The 16968-nt window shown below is 44.1% G+C and overlaps 6 protein-coding genes across 9 annotated transcripts; 3 read left to right on the plus strand and 3 right to left on the minus strand.

Annotated features, from left to right (window-relative positions):
- The first annotated feature begins 19 nt into the window (after positions 1–19).
- LOC6620881 (cytochrome c oxidase subunit 7C, mitochondrial) lies at positions 20–606 on the plus strand. Of its 2 annotated transcripts, none has more exons than XM_032715838.1 (3): positions 20–188; positions 297–448; positions 503–606. In XM_032715838.1, the coding sequence occupies exons 1-2, from the start codon at positions 105–107 to the stop codon at positions 411–413; spliced, it is 201 nt and encodes a 66-aa protein (XP_032571729.1). In that variant the 5' UTR covers positions 20–104; the 3' UTR covers positions 414–448; positions 503–606. The 2 variants fall into 2 exon arrangements, with proteins under 2 accessions (XP_032571729.1, XP_002045078.1); XM_002045042.2 differs by having other exon boundaries at positions 297–443.
- Positions 607–716: 110 nt separating this feature from the next.
- On the plus strand, positions 717–1370 carry LOC116800495 (cytochrome c oxidase subunit 7C, mitochondrial). Its single transcript, XM_032715837.1, has 3 exons — positions 717–1070; positions 1132–1259; positions 1316–1370. Exons 1-3 carry the CDS (start codon positions 981–983, stop codon positions 1323–1325), a joined length of 228 nt encoding a protein of 75 aa, XP_032571728.1. The 5' UTR covers positions 717–980; the 3' UTR covers positions 1326–1370.
- Positions 1369–2634, minus strand: LOC6620880 (protein seele). Its single transcript, XM_032715836.1, has 3 exons — positions 2298–2634; positions 2034–2201; positions 1369–1847 (listed from the first exon to the last, which is right to left on the minus strand). Exons 1-3 carry the CDS (start codon positions 2380–2382, stop codon positions 1531–1533), a joined length of 570 nt encoding a protein of 189 aa, XP_032571727.1. The 5' UTR covers positions 2383–2634; the 3' UTR covers positions 1369–1530.
- A 408-nt stretch (positions 2635–3042) lies between these two features.
- LOC6608450 (SPARC-related modular calcium-binding protein 2) lies at positions 3043–13877 on the plus strand. Of its 3 annotated transcripts, none has more exons than XM_032715833.1 (11): positions 3043–3097; positions 7288–7580; positions 10485–10644; positions 10884–11386; positions 11445–11559; positions 11845–12123; positions 12330–12421; positions 12480–12760; positions 12879–13013; positions 13073–13212; positions 13269–13877. In XM_032715833.1, exons 2-11 carry the CDS (start codon positions 7506–7508, stop codon positions 13328–13330), a joined length of 1842 nt encoding a protein of 613 aa, XP_032571724.1. In that variant the 5' UTR covers positions 3043–3097; positions 7288–7505; the 3' UTR covers positions 13331–13877. The 3 variants fall into 3 exon arrangements, with proteins under 3 accessions (XP_032571724.1, XP_002033184.1, XP_032571725.1); XM_002033148.2 differs by having other exon boundaries at positions 3074–3418; XM_032715834.1 differs by lacking the exons at positions 3043–3097; positions 11845–12123 and having other exon boundaries at positions 7053–7580.
- LOC6608449 (defensin) lies at positions 4359–4762 on the minus strand. The gene has a single exon (XM_002033147.2). The coding sequence runs from the start codon at positions 4736–4738 to the stop codon at positions 4460–4462; it is 279 nt and encodes a 92-aa protein (XP_002033183.1). The 5' UTR covers positions 4739–4762; the 3' UTR covers positions 4359–4459.
- Positions 13605–16693, minus strand: LOC6608451 (GPI ethanolamine phosphate transferase 1). The gene is made up of 2 exons (XM_002033149.2): positions 15866–16693; positions 13605–15808 (listed from the first exon to the last, which is right to left on the minus strand). The coding sequence occupies exons 1-2, from the start codon at positions 16647–16649 to the stop codon at positions 13908–13910; spliced, it is 2685 nt and encodes an 894-aa protein (XP_002033185.1). The 5' UTR covers positions 16650–16693; the 3' UTR covers positions 13605–13907.
- Positions 16694–16968: the final 275 nt, after the last annotated feature.

The raw sequence follows: 16968 nt of genomic DNA on the forward strand, positions 1-16968 counted from the left end.
CGTAAAGCAGAGCTGCAGCTATCGACCATTTGTCATCTCTATTCTGCGCACCCACTGCGAACTTTATTTTTCTGGAATTATTATTAAATAAGTCGAATTGCAAGATGTTGGGCCGCAGCAGTGTGATTGCACGCAACTTTTCCCAGTCGATGGTTCGCTTTAGCGGACACGGCGGAGTTCCCGGAGAGGTGAGTCCGGAAAAATGGGCCCATTGCGGGTTACATAATTTGCACGACCCGCATAGGATTAGGATGAAAATCAATTCTAACGCCGGAAAACACATTATTCTACTGCAGAATCTTCCCTTCGGGCTGACGAACAAGTACCGCATCACCGCCCTGTTCACCATCGGCTGTGTCTTGGGCTTCGGATCACCCTTCCTGATCGTCAGGCACCAGCTGCTCAAGAAGTAAGGTGCTCCCCTGACGACAGCAACAACAAATGTAAGGTTAGTTTATTGGCTATATTTGGTTTGCATTTTAATAAACTATTCACTTTTCAGATGTAGCTTTATCTGCTAAGTTGGCCGGTAGGCCATAACAGTGTGTTACAGCTTAAATTTAAGTAAAAAGTGGAAACGAAATAAAGTTACCCGTAACCGTAGAACCGATTGGTGGATGTTTTCTTTAAAAGCTGGCAAGACGGAACATCAGTTTTGTATGCATCCACATTTTTAAAGCTGTTAGTATCAATGTTTTGTGAGTGAGATAGCTCGTAAATAACATGGACTTGGTAGAACGACGTCTGAAACCGATGTAAACGCAAAAATATTCATTACAATTGCCAACTGCAAGCAATATTGTAATAATGGTGAAGTTTAAAGGGTTCCCTTAGTAGGCGTGCCTATAAAGATATGTCAGGCAATTTTTTCAAAAGCCAGTACTTTCATTCGCTCGCTAGAAATCTGGGAGTAACTTCTCACGCGCAAGCAAACAAATAATTTCTTATTCCCGTCTCAACAAACGGATTAAAATTTACTCATGTGGCCCACACTTCGTAATCCAATTGGCAAGTTTAGCGGTCCGCTGATGCGTTATGGCAGTGGATATCCAGGCGGCTCTCCTGGGGCGGTAGTTAACCCAAGGTCAACACGCAGCTAACCATTCTAAGAACTTACAATTTCCCTCACAGAATTTACCCTTTGGCTTGGATAGTCCAATGCGTTTCACACTGTTTTACCTAATTGCGGGGGTCGTGGGCTTTGGGGCTCCGTTCCTAGTGATTCGCCATCAGATGCTTCGTAATGTAACCGAGGATCCGTAAGTAATCTGAGTAATCCAATAAAATCGTATCGTTATTAATGTTTGCTTTACAGCAAGGATTAGTAATCCCAAAATGACAGAACAATCGTTAATAAATTAATAAAAATACATTGCACATGGAATTTATTGTCGTACATACTTTGTAACACTTGGCATGGTTTTCTTTACATTAGCTAAACATAGTTTTCGTTCGAAATATCAGTACAAAGACCTCCACTGGCGGTGATCAAGGAAATTCGTTAATTAACTAAGCTTTCACTGGGACAAGCTACAGCTCCTCTTTGCCATCAAAGTCATACTCCTCCTGGACCGGCGACTCGTCGCAGTAGCTCGCTTGTTCTGAGCAGATCTTGATGTCCAAATCGTTGCCGAGCTCTTCTGCCTGGAAGGCTTTAACGAAGATCTCATCGTTGTCCTCCAATACTTCGTTGCAGAAGTGCCCCAGGCTTTTGTTAAGATCGCCATCTTGCACAAAGTCAACCAACGAGGAGTCGGGGTTCATCTGACCGTTGATGATCATCTTGAGGAGTGTGAATTTCCCGTTGCTCTTGTAGGTTGCCTTCAAGTAGTCTTCCATTTTTTCGCCTTAGAACGGGGAAAAATTAAGAATGATAAGCAAAGTGTTATTATTAATAGAATACCACATACAACTATCTTAGCTCATTGAACGCTCGAAGGTAAAACTTTTGACTAACGCCAAATGTTTTCAGATTAGACTGCTCTGTATCAAGCCTCAATGCTTTTCCGTACCATATGGTTATAATTACTTACAGATCTTCTCCATCAGTTCGGTAAGGAACATCTCAGATTTCACCAGGCGAACTTTCTTGCTGATCGAATTTCCCTGTGCGTCCAGCCGGAATCCACTGACATCGGCCATCTTGTGGGGGTCCTCCTTGGCAATGGCCTCCTCCAGTTCCGTAACCACGGCCTTGCACACTGTAATTCATGGAACCTCAATTATCCGGGCTCCCAGGGCCAACAAGTGCACAGCCGCCTGTTGCTGACGCGCTGTTATGTGTGTATTCTCCTTACCGTGACACTTGACCTCGCGAGAGGTGAAGCTGTAACCTTGGGCCAAGGCCAGCAGGCCGAACAGGATAAGCGCCTTCGTCAGCATCTCTTTAATTGATTGTTTAATAGTTTAACGCGTGGAAACTAATTGCATTAACCACGTCAGCAGAAGCGCCTTCCGTTTGAAAGTGCGGCGTTGATAAAGACGTGTGCTGTATTTACCACGACTTAAGAGCGACGTGGTTCTTGATGCTCTCCAGCGATAAGTGAAGAATTCTACTTAATTTATGCCCAAGATTTGGCGACGAGGGACGCGGTCAGTGGGTGTGTGTCAGCGCTCACAAGAATTGTGGTAAATGTTTTAAAGAAACCTTATTGATAATACCCGGCTATCGATAGAACTTTTCTAGCTAACGCCAGTATTGGCTATCAAATATTTTTAAGGTTACCATCTCTAGCGATTTCTAGCTAATAAATAAATATGTACTTGACTTTAAGAGTTTTAATTAGATAATTCACATAAAATGATGTCTTTTAACATTTGTAAATCGTAATGTTTTTGAACAAACAAATATATCGATAGTCAAGTGCGCGCGGTAATTCAAATCTTAATCGTAGCAAGATGCACGTTGAATTGTTTATATTTTGGGGGAGAGCTGCATTATATATGTGCATCTCAATTCTCGTATTCTCTTAGCTCTACATCGAGATCTTATATATGTACATTAGCCGATGTGGGACTATATAGTGTGCCGATAACTGAAGAGTCAGTGCAAATGGGGAATCGCTCGCGAGTGGTTGCTCTGTTTTCGGACCGAAATGTGAGGACGAGGGGTTCGCGTAATTAACCGGCAAAGCGTTTGCAAATTACAAGAAACCCACAAGTCGGCCGCGTTCCTCGATTTCTACATACTCTTATTAACCATTATAATTGGCGTTAATTAAGTGTCGTGTTTCCCTCTCGGCGCGTGTTTCTCTTCCCTTTTCCCCTTGTTCGCTTGCAGAGTTGATCGTTTCTTGGCGACTGAATTTTTTTGCTCGTTTAATTGATAAGAACGAATTGTAGTCGACTTGCCGTATTTATAGAGCAAAGCCGCAGAAGAAACGGAAATGCAATGCAAATTGTTGCTATACCTTTTAGCGTAGGTTCATTTTTTTGACCCTGCCAAACAGAAAGTGGCATTCGCGTGCTGCGAGATAAGAGATCGACAATTCATTCAGCTATGAAGGAGTTCGAGAAGCACCGCAATCTCAAATAGAAAATACATAGATTTAATGTGGATTTTATTTAATAATATATAGAAAAATATATATATTTCCTAATTAAAATCTCATTTAAATCACAATCAAGTGCAACGGCACAAACCTTTAACACAAACACCTCTAACGCCCTTCTTCGAACAGAGGGAATTGCACCTCTCAATGCAGGACTGCCGCCTTGGGCGGACGTGTTCCTCCGCATCCTGGATAAGACTCCCCTGAAGCTCCTTTTGCAGTTGTCTATTCTCGGAATCCTCCGGAATAGATCGAACCTGCATTACGCAAACTGCAACTAGAGTTAGCGCCAGAATAATAGTGATCTTCATGTTGGGATATGAAATCGAGAACTGTTCTAGCTCGTTCAGGTTGCATTCGTGTTTTATAGTAAATTGAAAGGCTGTCGGTTTATGATAATGAGTATTTTTGTTGTTATAATGGAAAATGCGGAATAAAATATATGCGAAAGCTGTCTCCATTTGTTGCTTAGTTAGACACTGACTAATTATGTCGTTATATGACATTGTATGTTCAAACTTACGAATCTACAGCTAAAGCTTAATGTAACTTTATGTAACCGAATTATATTCAAGTAATCGTAAACATTCTATCTATCTCTCGTTCTATTAATCTCGAATTCAGACACTTTTTCGTTTGAATATCTTTATTTCCACAAAACCTTAATTAGTTGAGTTGCGGGTATCTTATAGCCGACTAACCGTTTTTTCTAATTAGTAGTAACATTGTCTTATCAGTTGTCTTATGTGGTTATTCGCTAATGACCGATTACTTTCTTAATAAGTAATAAGTAATAATTACAACTCATTATGCTAGGGATTTCTGTAATATTTATTGATTAAAATGATCCAATTATATATAGAGTTTTGCAACGTTTTGTTTCATTTGTGACACAGAGCGAAACTAAATCAATTGCGGCAAACGCAAACGGCCTTGTCGTTGCAGTAGCCGCCTTTGAACCCCTTGGCAATACAGTGGCCGGCGCAGGCGGTGTGGTTCCAGTTCCACTTGGAGAGTAGGTCGCAGGTGGCTCGCTTTTGGCGGCTGTGCTGCACCACCTCCTGGTGGGCATCCTCATGCACCAGGGCATGATCCTCCGGAATCGGATCCACATCGGAAACGGGCTGAGCCTGCGCCATGCAAGCGAGCAGAGCAAAAGCGATAGCCACGAGAACGAAGAACTTCATGTTGGAATACAGCTGGAGAGATACTGTTGTGGCAGATCGGGGTTTCGCCGAGCTTATATAGCGATGCGACGGGATGATCGATTCGCCCAGGGACTCCCACCCGGTGACTTACCTTCCCATTGTCTCTTTTGCTGTGCAGGAAGACACGTCTCGGGGGTTTTTCATTTTTAAGTTCACTGCAAATGGGAGAAACCGTTGTCTAGATTATTATTTCATGTGCTTCGCTTGGAAAATATTGACAATATTTCATAGATAAGAGCAAAATACTGCAGACAGGGCCCGTTTCTACAATAAGTTATTTGCATTTCAGCGGATTTTAGCTGCCCTTAAATTTTAGGCAGTAAAGTATATTCCACACATGACAAGTTAATTTTGGAAGGCAACATCTACGCAATTAGCCATTTCAAATTGTTAAGGCCTTACTTGAGAAAGAATCTTTGGTTTGTAAGATATGCAGGACATTTGCTTATATGCAACGTCGATAAAATCCTAAGTAAATATGTGCCCTTTAGTAGCATCCAATTTCGATATTATTACTCCCAAACTATTGAAATTTGCTGATCTAGGGGAATCCATCTTTAATCATCTGGATTTCTAGCTAACTGACCGATTGGGTGCCACTTTTAGGGCTATGCTCACAGCTACACAGTTGGCTCAAAAAACTGAGATACTCGGATACGGATACGCAGATACATAAACACATGCGACAATAAATAATTTCTACCGAAAAGTCTCTTCATAAAGCCGGGCAAATAAACAAACAAGAATCACACAATGATTAGTTGGGCATACAGCGGCAGGGGCGAGTGTACTTGTATCTGAATCCGTATCTGCGCGTACGTGTATCTATATCTGTATCTGCATCTGCATCTGGTTCTCAGCCCAGTCGCGCTGAGCCGACAATCCCGATCGAATCCCACGACCGAGGCTTTTTCAGTTGCCCTGCTCCTCCTTGGCTGGCCGCGTTGCCTGTTTACCTTTGTTATCGACCAGGTTGTCTTGTCTTGCATTTTGGCGTCATACTGTCTGCCAGTCCACTCCACTTGAGTTTCTACCCCGCCCCTTACAACCGTCTACAGTCCAGAGTGTTGCCCGCATGCCCATCTTCACACGAGGAGAAACTACCGAATTTTTCTTTTACGTTTTCAATACAATACAATACATCAGAACTGCATACATCCCAAAATCCAAATCTATAGATCCCTAGATATTGTAGAATATTTGGAGTTAACTAGAGTTACTAGAGCTACTTCTGCACGAAGGTATGTAATCGTACTATTTACGAGTACAGGCATATTTTCCCCAGTGCATGCTCGATCATCGAAGAAGACCACAAAACGGAGTGTGGCACAGCCGAAAACAAAGCGAGGGCAGGAACGTTGGTGTTCGGGGTGGGGGGGTATATCAAGTAGTGGGCAAGAGGGGGCAGTTATCGCCGCCGTCAGACTGTCTGGCAGGTTTCACACCGAGTCGAAGACGGAGACCGGCAACTCCACTTCGTCTCCGCCTCCGCCTCTGCCTCCTCCATCCACCGTCCTAAAATCCTCTCCAGGCGAACTCCTTGGCCGGCGGCTCTATAAATCACAGGAGCGGGGCCCTCGACGGCTCACGTTTTCTCCTGACCGCCTGCCCCTACCCCGACGTTCCTGCGCCCCTTGCCCCTCCCCCGCTGGCTGAGCAGCTGGTGCAACTGTTGGCCGCTTTGTTTTAGAGGTTTTTTGTTGCTTTTGTTGGTGAGGCAACCTCTTGAGATGCACAAAGAAAGATAAATTTCACACGCATACACAAGTGCTCTCTCTGTCTGCCGGTGTGTGAATGTGATCGTTTTTATGCTGCTACAGTAGAACATCCCTAAATTATAAATTCATTGTTCTTGCTCTTTCTACCTACATATGTATAAAATATATAAGCAAACAATATATTCATGTAGACAAAATCGGACTAGCAAAATTTGATGATTACAATGTTGTTTTAATGCCGGTTTCGTTTTAGTGTACTAATAATGTGGTAGTGATAGTTAATTAGTCGTTCAACCACACGTTTAGAATTACATAGTCAGAAATCCAATATCTTCCTCCGGTACCGTCGACCTATGGTTTAACTTAGTGAGGCTCCACTGTGCTGTCTGTCCAGCCTCCACAAGTCGGAGTGTTGCAAAGATAAGATATTGGAAGCGACACGCCAGACACTCTGGCGGCGGCGATGTCCCTCGCTCTCTCCGCCGATCTCTCAGCTCGATTCCGATTCCGAATCCGAATCCGATTCTTCGCCCACTCTCACCTGGGGCCTCTCTCTTCGGTTTTGGGCCACTCCACTCCAAGGCAAATGGCCAGTCGCGTGTGGAACTCGGCTGCGATCGGTTGACTATTGAAGTGCGCTCTGCAGATTCGTTGTGATCCGTGCTCCTCGCACCTCCTCGCTTCCTGAACGTTTTCGGACGGTTTTCCAATCGAAACGAACCAAAAATCGCACACATCAAGACGCATTATATAAACAGAAGATCCACAACACCTTAATGCACACGCACACACCTCTCCCACTATAAATAGCCCGCGGTAATCGGTAAATAAATAAATCGGAGAGCGGCAAAGTAAAAGTTCTAGGAAGAAAATCTAATTGCGACTTTGCGAAAAAGATGGTGAAATAAACGAAAAACTTTGACTATAATGAGAGAATCGAACTTGATGCAATAAACACGCGTATCAAACCAATCCCCCCTCCCAAGCACAGTTAACAGTTAATTGACGAATTCGATCTGCTAAGTGAAATGTTGGCGAGATGTGTTTTGTTCGTCACTTGGCTGGCGGTTTTCATCGCGACTGGAAAAAGTGACGATCAGTTGGTAAGTTGACTTTCAAAAACTGTTAACAAAATATTCGCAGGACAAACCAAAGTAAATTGGGTTAATCATTTGCAGTAATGTGTTGGCGTAGAACAGAGCTGAATGTATACAGTTAATTAATTGTCTATAAAAAACTACTATTTAAAGTTACAAACAATATTACATTTTGCATAGAAGGTGTGGTTAAATCAATATCAGTAGATCGATTATTCAGCCGCCGAACATATTCCTCTCTAGAGTTTTTGAGTTCTTAACTCTCAGAACTTTTTGCTTATATGTGTGTACAAACTTACAATAGGTAGATGTATCTAGTACCAATTCATATATGAAGTTTTATGATGATGACGGCCATAATTTGGAGCTTCATTTAGTCCTTTCCAATTTGTATAAGTGCTTGTAAGCGGAGCCTGCCAAACTTTCTGCCAAGGCTACAAGCGATTACTTCGTAAATCCCGAGAAAACACTCCAATATTCCAGGTATCAAAGGTACCAAAAGTCAGCCAACAAAGAAGCTGCGGTCGTTCTTCTTCGCCCTGTCTTTCTCCACCTTGTTCGCCGCCGCGCTGTCTGCCAAACTCCGAAAAGAGAGTCTTCCGGCTCCTTCTTCTTCTTCTCTCCCCTCCTGTTTTTTGTCTCTTCTCTTGCCTCCTCTTCTTCTGATCGCCTCCTCTTGGCCTGTCTTCAATCCCACACCTTGATTTTTGTTTTTGTTTCATCTGACCGACGAACGAACGTGTTTCTTATTCCTGCAGAAAAAAGAAGAAGAGCTCGAGGAGCTGCAAAAAGGAGAACACAATATGATCACAAGTCAAAAGCGATTCTTTCCTGCGCGTTGGCTCCTCTTTGTTTCTATACCCTTTAAAATGAAATCGAAATTTCGCTTACAATTGGTTGTGTGCACAAAGCGTAGGAATTCGCGTTTAAGAATTTAAGAAGAGGTGTTGCCGATTTCGTTCTTACTATATTCCTATCTGACGTAAAACAGGCAAAATATAACTGAAGAATTCGAATTCATATGCAGTCGTATTCTCCTTGCTATAAAGCGTATTCCAGATTCGACTTAAAAGGCTAGCAATCCTTTCTCATTCTCATTTAAATACCTTTTTTAGTCATTTTGCCAATGTCACTAAGCTGGCTGATGATGACAAAGTGTGAAGAAGTATTTAAAGTGTGGAGCTTGTTCTTCTGATTCTTCTCCGCCCATTGCAGCCTCCTCTTCGCCGCCTCGTTCTTCGAGCGTGAGAACTGTCAGTCAATAATTTTGTCGTTATCTTGGTAACAATCCTTGAGCTGTCTCAGTTTATAATTTGTGGCTAAGAGGGTGAGACAATGTGAGGGGGGCGGGAGGCAACAGGGTGCTTCAGGTGGGAATTTTCAATCCAGGCACGTTTTTGGGATAACGCCCTATTTCAAAAACTTAGATAATCACCAGCAAAACTGTCATTTGCATTCCCAATCAGACATTCCCCATAGCAGGGGCATTGCAAACGTGAAATTCGAGGGGGTTTTACATAGAAACTACTTATAATTTATAAACATTTAACACACTTTTGCCTGTACAAAAAGCATTGTATGGAACTTAACAGGCTTTATAGGTATTTGCTCCCCAATATCCGAAATTGATAATTAGCTAATGGGGTATTCATGTTCAACTTTTAACCAGATGCCCCACTCTCCACTTCTGAGAACAGCCATCCGATCTGCCTATTGCAGCAATATACCTATGTACATATGTATGCTCTGGTTATACATGTATGTATGTACATACTTTTGTCCGATATCTGTCTGTGCCCAGTCGGGAGTCGAAAATCACCTGCGCACTCCGATTTCCAAGCAGCGCGTGCTTCGCTGCCCACAAAAAAGAATTCGAATTGTTTACAGACATTCTACATTATTTGTATACCTACATATATGTATGTTGGGGCAACAAGATAACACTGGGACAGGTAATATTTGTGCTTCTCATAATTGTATAACATTTCTTGTCGAGCTTCTGGTGTTTAGTATCTTCGGGGTGCATTTCGTTTCATTTTGGGTGTTCACATAAACGCATTAAATTACTAAGCTGGATAATAAAATGTTGATAGCCATAATCCCTTCTTGTTCACTTGATTCTCTTTGGGTGTATGGGTTTTTGGGCTTTAATCATTGAAAGTGTTCAAAATGATACAGAAATGGTAGAGAAGTATACAGCTCACACACTTTAACTACCATTGGCACATCAAGTAGTATGATCATATATTATCCCAAACATGTTTCAGTTATGGAACATTTAGATGGCCTGCCGCATTTCACTTTTCAATAACAGCGAAATCTAATTAATGTCCGAGCGACACGACAAATAAATATCCGTGGGTCGGCCGGAGCAAATTGGCGACAAAAGGCGCTGCACTGGCAAATCCCAAAGTGCTGGGCCGCCCCATCTGTGTATGTGTGTAGAAAGATATATAGATACAGATATTTGCGTATACTCGAATGTGATTTTGTGGGCTAAACAAGAATTTGCGCACTCAGCAGCCAAGTTGGTCGAGAGCAGCAGGCAGCCATAATTTTGGTGCGGATTTCGGGGCTTTCGAGTTATGGGCCTGACAACTTTGATTTTCACATTAGCCGGCTAACAGGTAGGCCACCCCCAAAACCGCCTCCGCTTCTGCACACCACAGCCCACCCCCCTCAAGCGGCCGCCCCTGTCGACCATTGGCCACATTCGTATTCCAGTCAGCGGCAAAGGCCCAGACGCTTGGCGACTCGCAGACTTGGCCATAAGTGCAGTAAATCATTTTACGCGTATTTGTCCAAGGGGGAGCGGTACGGGTACCCCACCCACTCCCTGCAGCTACCATACAGTTGAGACTTGCACTGACTCCACCACCACCACCTTCTCCTCTCGATCTCTACCCGCAGATGAAGCTACCCGCCTGCGCCGCCAAACAGGGCGAGTGCGATGATAACGAGGGTCCCGTCTGCGGCACCGATGGCCAAACCTATCCCACCAGGTGTCATTTGCTGCGGGCGCAGTGCGGTGGCCACCAGGTGAGCCTCAAGTACAGCGGCTCCTGCAATGGTAAGTGTCAATGTATCACATACCTTACTTAACTTATACATAAGTCGGGAGATATAGCCCTGAAATGCTTTAATTGCTTGTGTGCTTAAATAATACGTTTTCGATTGATTATCTCTTTAGTTCAAACAGTTGTGTTAATCATCTTCTTTGATTAGTTAGTTAATCTAGTTGTGACATTTATGACGAATTCTATACAATATACAATATATATTAACATACAATATGTTCTATCATTTTAGCCTGCTTGGAGGCGGTGAAATTTGCCCGTCGTCAGCAGGAGCGAGATCCCGGGTACTTTGTGCCCAGGTGCAGGAAGGATGGCAACTTTGCGGCGATGCAGTGCTATGGGAACAACGGATGCTGGTGCAGCGACAGTCAGGGCAGACCCATCGAGGATGATAACAAGCAATTCCGGCGGAAGGGAAATCTGCGCTGCAGGGCCAATCGACGTGACCGACGCCGCCTGGCATCGCATCAGATTGGCTACAATTCGGATACATCTGCGTCCAAAGGCAGTTCGGAGGCGGGATCTACAGCCCACCGGACTTGCAGCAAGTCCGATCGGTCGCAATTCAACACCAACCTGATGAGGATGTTCCGGAACGAGGCTCAGAGCTTTTTCCGACAGCCATCTCTATCGGATTCCCACATCCTGGAGTGGCAGTTCTCCAAGCTGGACACGAATGGCAACAAGTTGCTCGATCGCCAGGAGATTCGGGAGCTGAAGAAGGTACTCCGGCGAGTAAGTAACTATAGTTTTTAGTCTGGAAAACTGCTTTTACATTAATGATTTCAATTAGAACGTTAAACCTCGTCGTTGTGGACGGACCTTTGGCAAATACTGTGATGTCATCAAGGATGCCAACCTCAATTGGTTGGAATGGAGCGTCTGCTTCACCAAGGAGTTTCACAACCGTGAGTAAAAGTTGAAATATATATAGAACAGGATATTGTAGCAGCATCTCATGAACTTTAATTTGCAGTATCAAAAGCTTTAGAATTATTAATTCATTGATAATTAATTGCTTTCCGATTAGCTGCATTTCATTGAATACACATAATTAATTATAGTTCATGAGAGTCTCAAAATCATTAAAAAAAAATCAATGAAGACTTCAAGACACGGTTTAGGCAGCTGGCGGAACATCATGATCCATTTTTCCTTAGTTCATTTCACATCTGTGTGTCATCTGAATCCAGGTAGTGCTGTCGTAAATCTTCTGGCGAGCAGTGCAGCCACCGCCCCACCACACTCCACGCACTACAGCATCCACAACACCAACGTCAATGGACACCACCGAGGTCACACCAATACCATTGGTACTGGAGTTAATCCACACTCATATTCCGAGGATGCGAGTGGCAGTGAGGAGCACGAGGACAACTACGAGGACGGTGCAACGGGCTACGGCGGTGAAGAGGACGACTCGCAAGGAGCAGATCTGCCCAGTTCACGAACGCATATCCCATCATTATATAGTACGTAGAATTGGGCTACTAACCAAATTTAAAGTGCATTGGCATAAACTAAATCACGATATCAGACGTATAATTTATTATTTATCAACTAATATTTAATAACAAAGTTGTCATGCAAAAGGAACCGATTGATCATGATTTTATATCATTTCTGCACGCCTCCAAAGGGCAGTTTAAAATGTTTGTTAATTATCAAATTCTTTCAGTGCTCAACTCAAAGCCAGAGACGGCGAGCCAGGACTTGGAAAATGACTCCAACTGCTGGATGGATCAGTCGGTCACGCTGGAGGAGCAAGGCGTAAGTCTTCAAAATATCATTCGCAAAGGAAACCTCTGTATGTTTCTCCATCCCATAGCACGGCGGAAAGAGCGTCCTATTTGTGCCGCAGTGCCTTCCGGATGGTCGCTATCAGCGCATTCAGTGCTACTCCTCCACGTCCACTTCGTACTGCTGGTGCGTCAACGAGGATACGGGAAAGAGCATACCGGGCACATCGGTGAAGAACAAGCGGCCTCAGTGTGACGAGAGTGTGGCCGTGCGACCCATGAAGGGATGCACCGAGCCGCGCAAGACGCAGTTCCTCAAAGAGCTGAAGGCCTACCTCAACACCTCTCTTCTGCCCAGCAGCACCACCGGGTAGGATTGATCATCACTTTAAGAGCTCAGATATTTAGTTCAGCAAGCTTAGTCATTATATATAGTCATTAGTCATTATATATAATATATTTATAAGAATGTATTCTCTATATTGCAGTACGAATTCTAGCATGTGGAAGACAGACGATGAGCGAATCGCCACTCTGAGCTTTGTCTATCTGGACAAGAACAAGAATAAGTCGTGGGATCGTCGAGAGTGGAAGAACTTTCGCGATCTGGTTACCAGTGCAAGGTGAGCCATCAAACCAAAGGCCATCCTTAATGGCATATAAAATCTCTCCTATTCAACAGCAACCTGCGCAGATGCGGCAAGAAGATGCCGCGCTACTGCGACGTCAATGGTGACAAAAAGATCTCGCTGGCCGAGTGGCTCAACTGCCTGCAAGCAACTCCGCGGGAAAGTGCCACCACGGCCAAGCCGGTACAGTCAAGTGGGTTCTCCATTGTAGAAGCACTTAGCCTTATGCTAATCCAAGATACATTTCAGATGAGACCGCCAGTCCAAAGTTTCAAGGTGTGAATCCGGTGGAGCGATATCTGAAAGATTAATCGGGATAACCGTTTCTATAGCCGTGCTGCTGCTTCTACAACTCATTAGATGTCGTCGTGCCATGACACACACAAAACCACACGAATACACATCCTACACAACACCATCCACAATTGGGTGGGTCGATTTTTTGGAGTAATCCTAAAAATATACACTTGATACATTTTTTTTTTTTAAGAAATATAATTTCTGTCTTTGATTTTTTTAAAGATCTATTAGGATTCTCAGTTTACAATTTTTTTTTAACTATCGAAAGTGTTTTAAAATTCTTAATTTATTTATGTTTAAAATAGTAACAATACTGGTGTTTCTAATACATTCTTAAATGCGTCAGTACAGTACAGAATCAGTAAGAATTTGTCTTGTTTGCAAATAAGTATTCGTCTTCTTTATAAGCTCAGATTTGGTTGTCCATTAAATCGATCCACCCTGACCCTCACCTACACGCAGACACATTCCTAGCATTAGATTCTATAATTTACATGTGTATGTTACTAATTCTTAATTAGTGTTGTAAATGTTATCGAACATAAATGTTTAAGCTTAGCTAGAATGTTTGTCAAATCGGTTATACGATTAGTGATGTTTGGCGCTGATCACATCCCAGTGGATTAAACGCAGCGGCAACATTTTAAAGTCTATTTCCTCCCAAGGAATCACTCGAAGCAGCTGCTTTGCGCTATAAAAGATCAGGAGCATCACCAGCGTGGTTACTTCCATGATAACGAAGTGTGATATGGACGTACCGATGTCCAGCCAGGAGCCCTGGTTGCGTACCAAGAATAGGAAGTTCAGGCCCATTACATCGCAAATGAGCAGCAGACAGATGAAGATCTGCTCCTCGTGCTGGCGTACAAACTCGCTGTTGGCATAGATCACCGACATGATAAGCACCACAGGCACAAGTAGTTTCACTAGCACCAGACCCATAATCACAAAGGGAGCAAAGTGACTGAGGTAGCAGCGAGCGATGTTCGGATCAAAGGAGCTGATCGACGCTATGTTTCCGGATCCAAAGAGCGAAAAGAAGGTATACAATAGCAGGGTGAAGGCCAGACGGAGCACTGATCTCTCTGCCCGCGCACTTTGAGCCCTCAACGAGATACTCAGCTCTATAGTCAGCAACTGAACGAACACAGCCTCATAGGACGTACACAGTGTTGCGTAGAGAGATCCCAAATTGAAGCCAATCTGGGCGAGACGCAAATCCAGTCTTGATTCTTTGCTTAACAATATGGATGCAAAGGCGTATACCAGGTAGAACCAGCTAGCCAATTTCAATGGAATTGGTATATTAATGCCGTTTGAGTGGAGATAAGCACACAATATGGTTTGCAACAGTATCAGGCCATTACAGTACGTTGTGTGATTCCTGTAGCTTAATCTCGACTTAGAAATCCAAAATGAGTTCGTAAAAATGACTATAACTCCAGCTCCAAGCAGGTATCCATTTTGGTAGCCCACTGACAGCGGCAGAAGCGGAAAGCATGACAGAATCAGGACCAATGCGAGCCAGGAGAAGAAATCCCTGGATTTCGATTGAAAATTTTGCCAGCTATTGTAGCAGGCAAAGACGCAGAAGCACAGCGCGATCAGGCGGCGCTCGAAGAAGGTAAAGACCATTAGCTCGGCGCAAGCGATGAGTAACACAATCTGCCACATTGAGGTCTGCAGGGCCGGCGCACTATACGCTGAAGCTGGCGATGAAGAGAAGTTTATGTTCCAAGGTTGTAAGGCCTTAAGCCAAACGAAATATGGAAGTAGAAGATAAAAGGATATATCCAGTGGTGTTCCTTGGCTCAGCAAACAAATAACGAGCACGATCACAGAACTTCCTATGCTCACTCTGACTATTTTGTTCCTCCTTTCGAGGACCAACTCCACTTTACTGGCCCTGTTCCTAGACAGGAGGCGGTAGATGTAGAACATCCACCCCAGGAAGGTGGAAGTGGTGCTCAGTAAAAGCACTCTACGGTAGTATCCGTGATAGTAATCGATGCCCTCAAGGGCTTGCGACATGATGACTTGGCTCTTGCCTATACAAAGTGAATACTCCCGCTTCTTCTGCAGCTGAACAATAGTATCCTTGTATCGTTTGATTGCTTCGGCGTTTAAAACATCATACTCGAGCAAAATATCCGCGAAAAATCCCTTTTTATGCTCCTTCTGCAGGGCTACATACTGTTCCAGTAGCTGCAGAGCGTTTACATGGGCAGCCATTGCCTCGTATTCCTTGCTGACATTCATGTAACCCACTGGCAACGTCCCAAAGTTGTTCATTGGCGGTGCGAGACCCAACAAGGCGGACATCAGGGGTGTAAGTTGGGCTTGCTCCAATTCGTGCAGTGGCATTGCAGGACCTTCATTGTTGGGCATAAATGTCCGCCCTCCAGGATTGGGAACGACCCTTGACGCTCCGGCACCCCAGAGCACAAAAGGGGTGTCCGTCTCATGGGGTGAACCAGCACCGTGGGCACCTATAAAAAAAAACATGTTAGAAAGCAATTTTGCGGGTATGCAATTTTATCGCGTACCCGAATCTGTCATTCCATGATCCGCGGTCAACAAGTAAGCAGTTCGCTTATCGGGAAACACCCGCTCGAATTCCTGGTATATTGCGTAAACACCTCTTTCCGTCTTTTCCAAGGTCTGTCGAAACTTTGGGGCGCCTGGCTTGTGGACATGTCCAGCGGTGTCCAGTCCAAGGAGGTGCAGAAAGAACACGACGTTCTGTGCCCGCAGCAGGGCTTCTCGCTTCTGCTGGAGCAACAACTTCACCCTTTTGAACACCCACTCGTCCTGCTCGTAGGCATCGTAGCCTGGGGAAAAGTCCAGATCGTGGTTGTAGAAACGGAGATTTATTTCGCCGCCGTTAGACACATGGGAAAACACATTGAGAACATCGTTCGCTCCCCATGCGTAGGTCTGTGAGCTCCGGTTGAATACGGTGTCGAAATCGATGGGATTACTTTTCCAGCCGCGCAACACTGCCGATGGATCTTCGTAGAGTCCGGCAATTAGGGTGATGTGTCCGGGACGGGTTTCCGTTGGCACACGAGTGCGTGACACGCCCACAACGCCCTCCCGCAAGAAGATTTTGCGCAGGTTGGGCACATAGCGGCAGTTCTCCTCAAAGAAGGAGTCGGCGCGGAATCCGTCGGTCACGATCAGCACTAAACGATTCGCCGGTGGCTCCAAGCCGTAATATTCAAGATGCTTCTGCGGAGTAAGGCCCGTGATTACCGGCGAGCGGAAGTAGATCACGAAAATTGAGCCTAGAAGCAGTACGTGGATCACCAGGGCGTAAGCAATCCACATTTTAACGGGAATGCTTACTTTTAAATAAAAATCAGCTGTGACGGCAAATGATAAGAGCCTGGTATCGAGTACTCAACGGAGGTGCCGAATCATCGATGTTTTTAGGCTATCGATGTTTTTTTTTTATTGGAAAGAAATCGATAAGTGAAAAATTAATTAAAAATGTATCTGTATATTAGCGTTTTTGCCTAACCATCTACACAGAGTAACCATCGAAACGGTTTCAGATTTAATTTTTGAAGTATTAGCTATTTTTACCCAAGCATTGAAAAAAAGCTAATGTTGCATTACTGCCTATTAATTAAAGCGATAACATTCC

Source organism: Drosophila sechellia, chromosome 2R (genome assembly GCF_004382195.2).
Source record: "Drosophila sechellia strain sech25 chromosome 2R, ASM438219v1, whole genome shotgun sequence".
In the NCBI taxonomy this organism is placed as follows: domain Eukaryota; kingdom Metazoa; phylum Arthropoda; class Insecta; order Diptera; family Drosophilidae; genus Drosophila; species Drosophila sechellia.

Coding starts and splice junctions, on each gene's coding strand:
- LOC6620881 (XM_032715838.1), top strand. CDS start 105: ATGTTGGGCCGCAGCAGTGTGATTGCACGCAACTTTTCCCAGTCGATG. Junction 189..296: donor ACGGCGGAGTTCCCGGAGAG/GTGAGTCCGGAA, acceptor ATTCTACTGCAG/AATCTTCCCTTCGGGCTGAC.
- LOC116800495 (XM_032715837.1), top strand. CDS start 981: ATGTGGCCCACACTTCGTAATCCAATTGGCAAGTTTAGCGGTCCGCTG. Junction 1,071..1,131: donor CAGGCGGCTCTCCTGGGGCG/GTAGTTAACCCA, acceptor TTTCCCTCACAG/AATTTACCCTTTGGCTTGGA.
- LOC6620880 (XM_032715836.1), bottom strand. CDS start 2,382: ATGCTGACGAAGGCGCTTATCCTGTTCGGCCTGCTGGCCTTGGCCCAA. Junction 2,202..2,297: donor TCGCGAGGTCAAGTGTCACG/GTAAGGAGAATA, acceptor CATGAATTACAG/TGTGCAAGGCCGTGGTTACG. Junction 1,848..2,033: donor CGAACTGATGGAGAAGATCT/GTAAGTAATTAT, acceptor CCCCGTTCTAAG/GCGAAAAAATGGAAGACTAC.
- LOC6608449 (XM_002033147.2), bottom strand. CDS start 4,738: ATGAAGTTCTTCGTTCTCGTGGCTATCGCTTTTGCTCTGCTCGCTTGC.
- LOC6608450 (XM_032715833.1), top strand. CDS start 7,506: ATGTTGGCGAGATGTGTTTTGTTCGTCACTTGGCTGGCGGTTTTCATC. Junction 12,422..12,479: donor TCACGCTGGAGGAGCAAGGC/GTAAGTCTTCAA, acceptor TCCATCCCATAG/CACGGCGGAAAGAGCGTCCT. Junction 13,014..13,072: donor GATCTGGTTACCAGTGCAAG/GTGAGCCATCAA, acceptor CCTATTCAACAG/CAACCTGCGCAGATGCGGCA.
- LOC6608451 (XM_002033149.2), bottom strand. CDS start 16,649: ATGTGGATTGCTTACGCCCTGGTGATCCACGTACTGCTTCTAGGCTCA. Junction 15,809..15,865: donor TCATGGAATGACAGATTCGG/GTACGCGATAAA, acceptor TTTTTTTTATAG/GTGCCCACGGTGCTGGTTCA.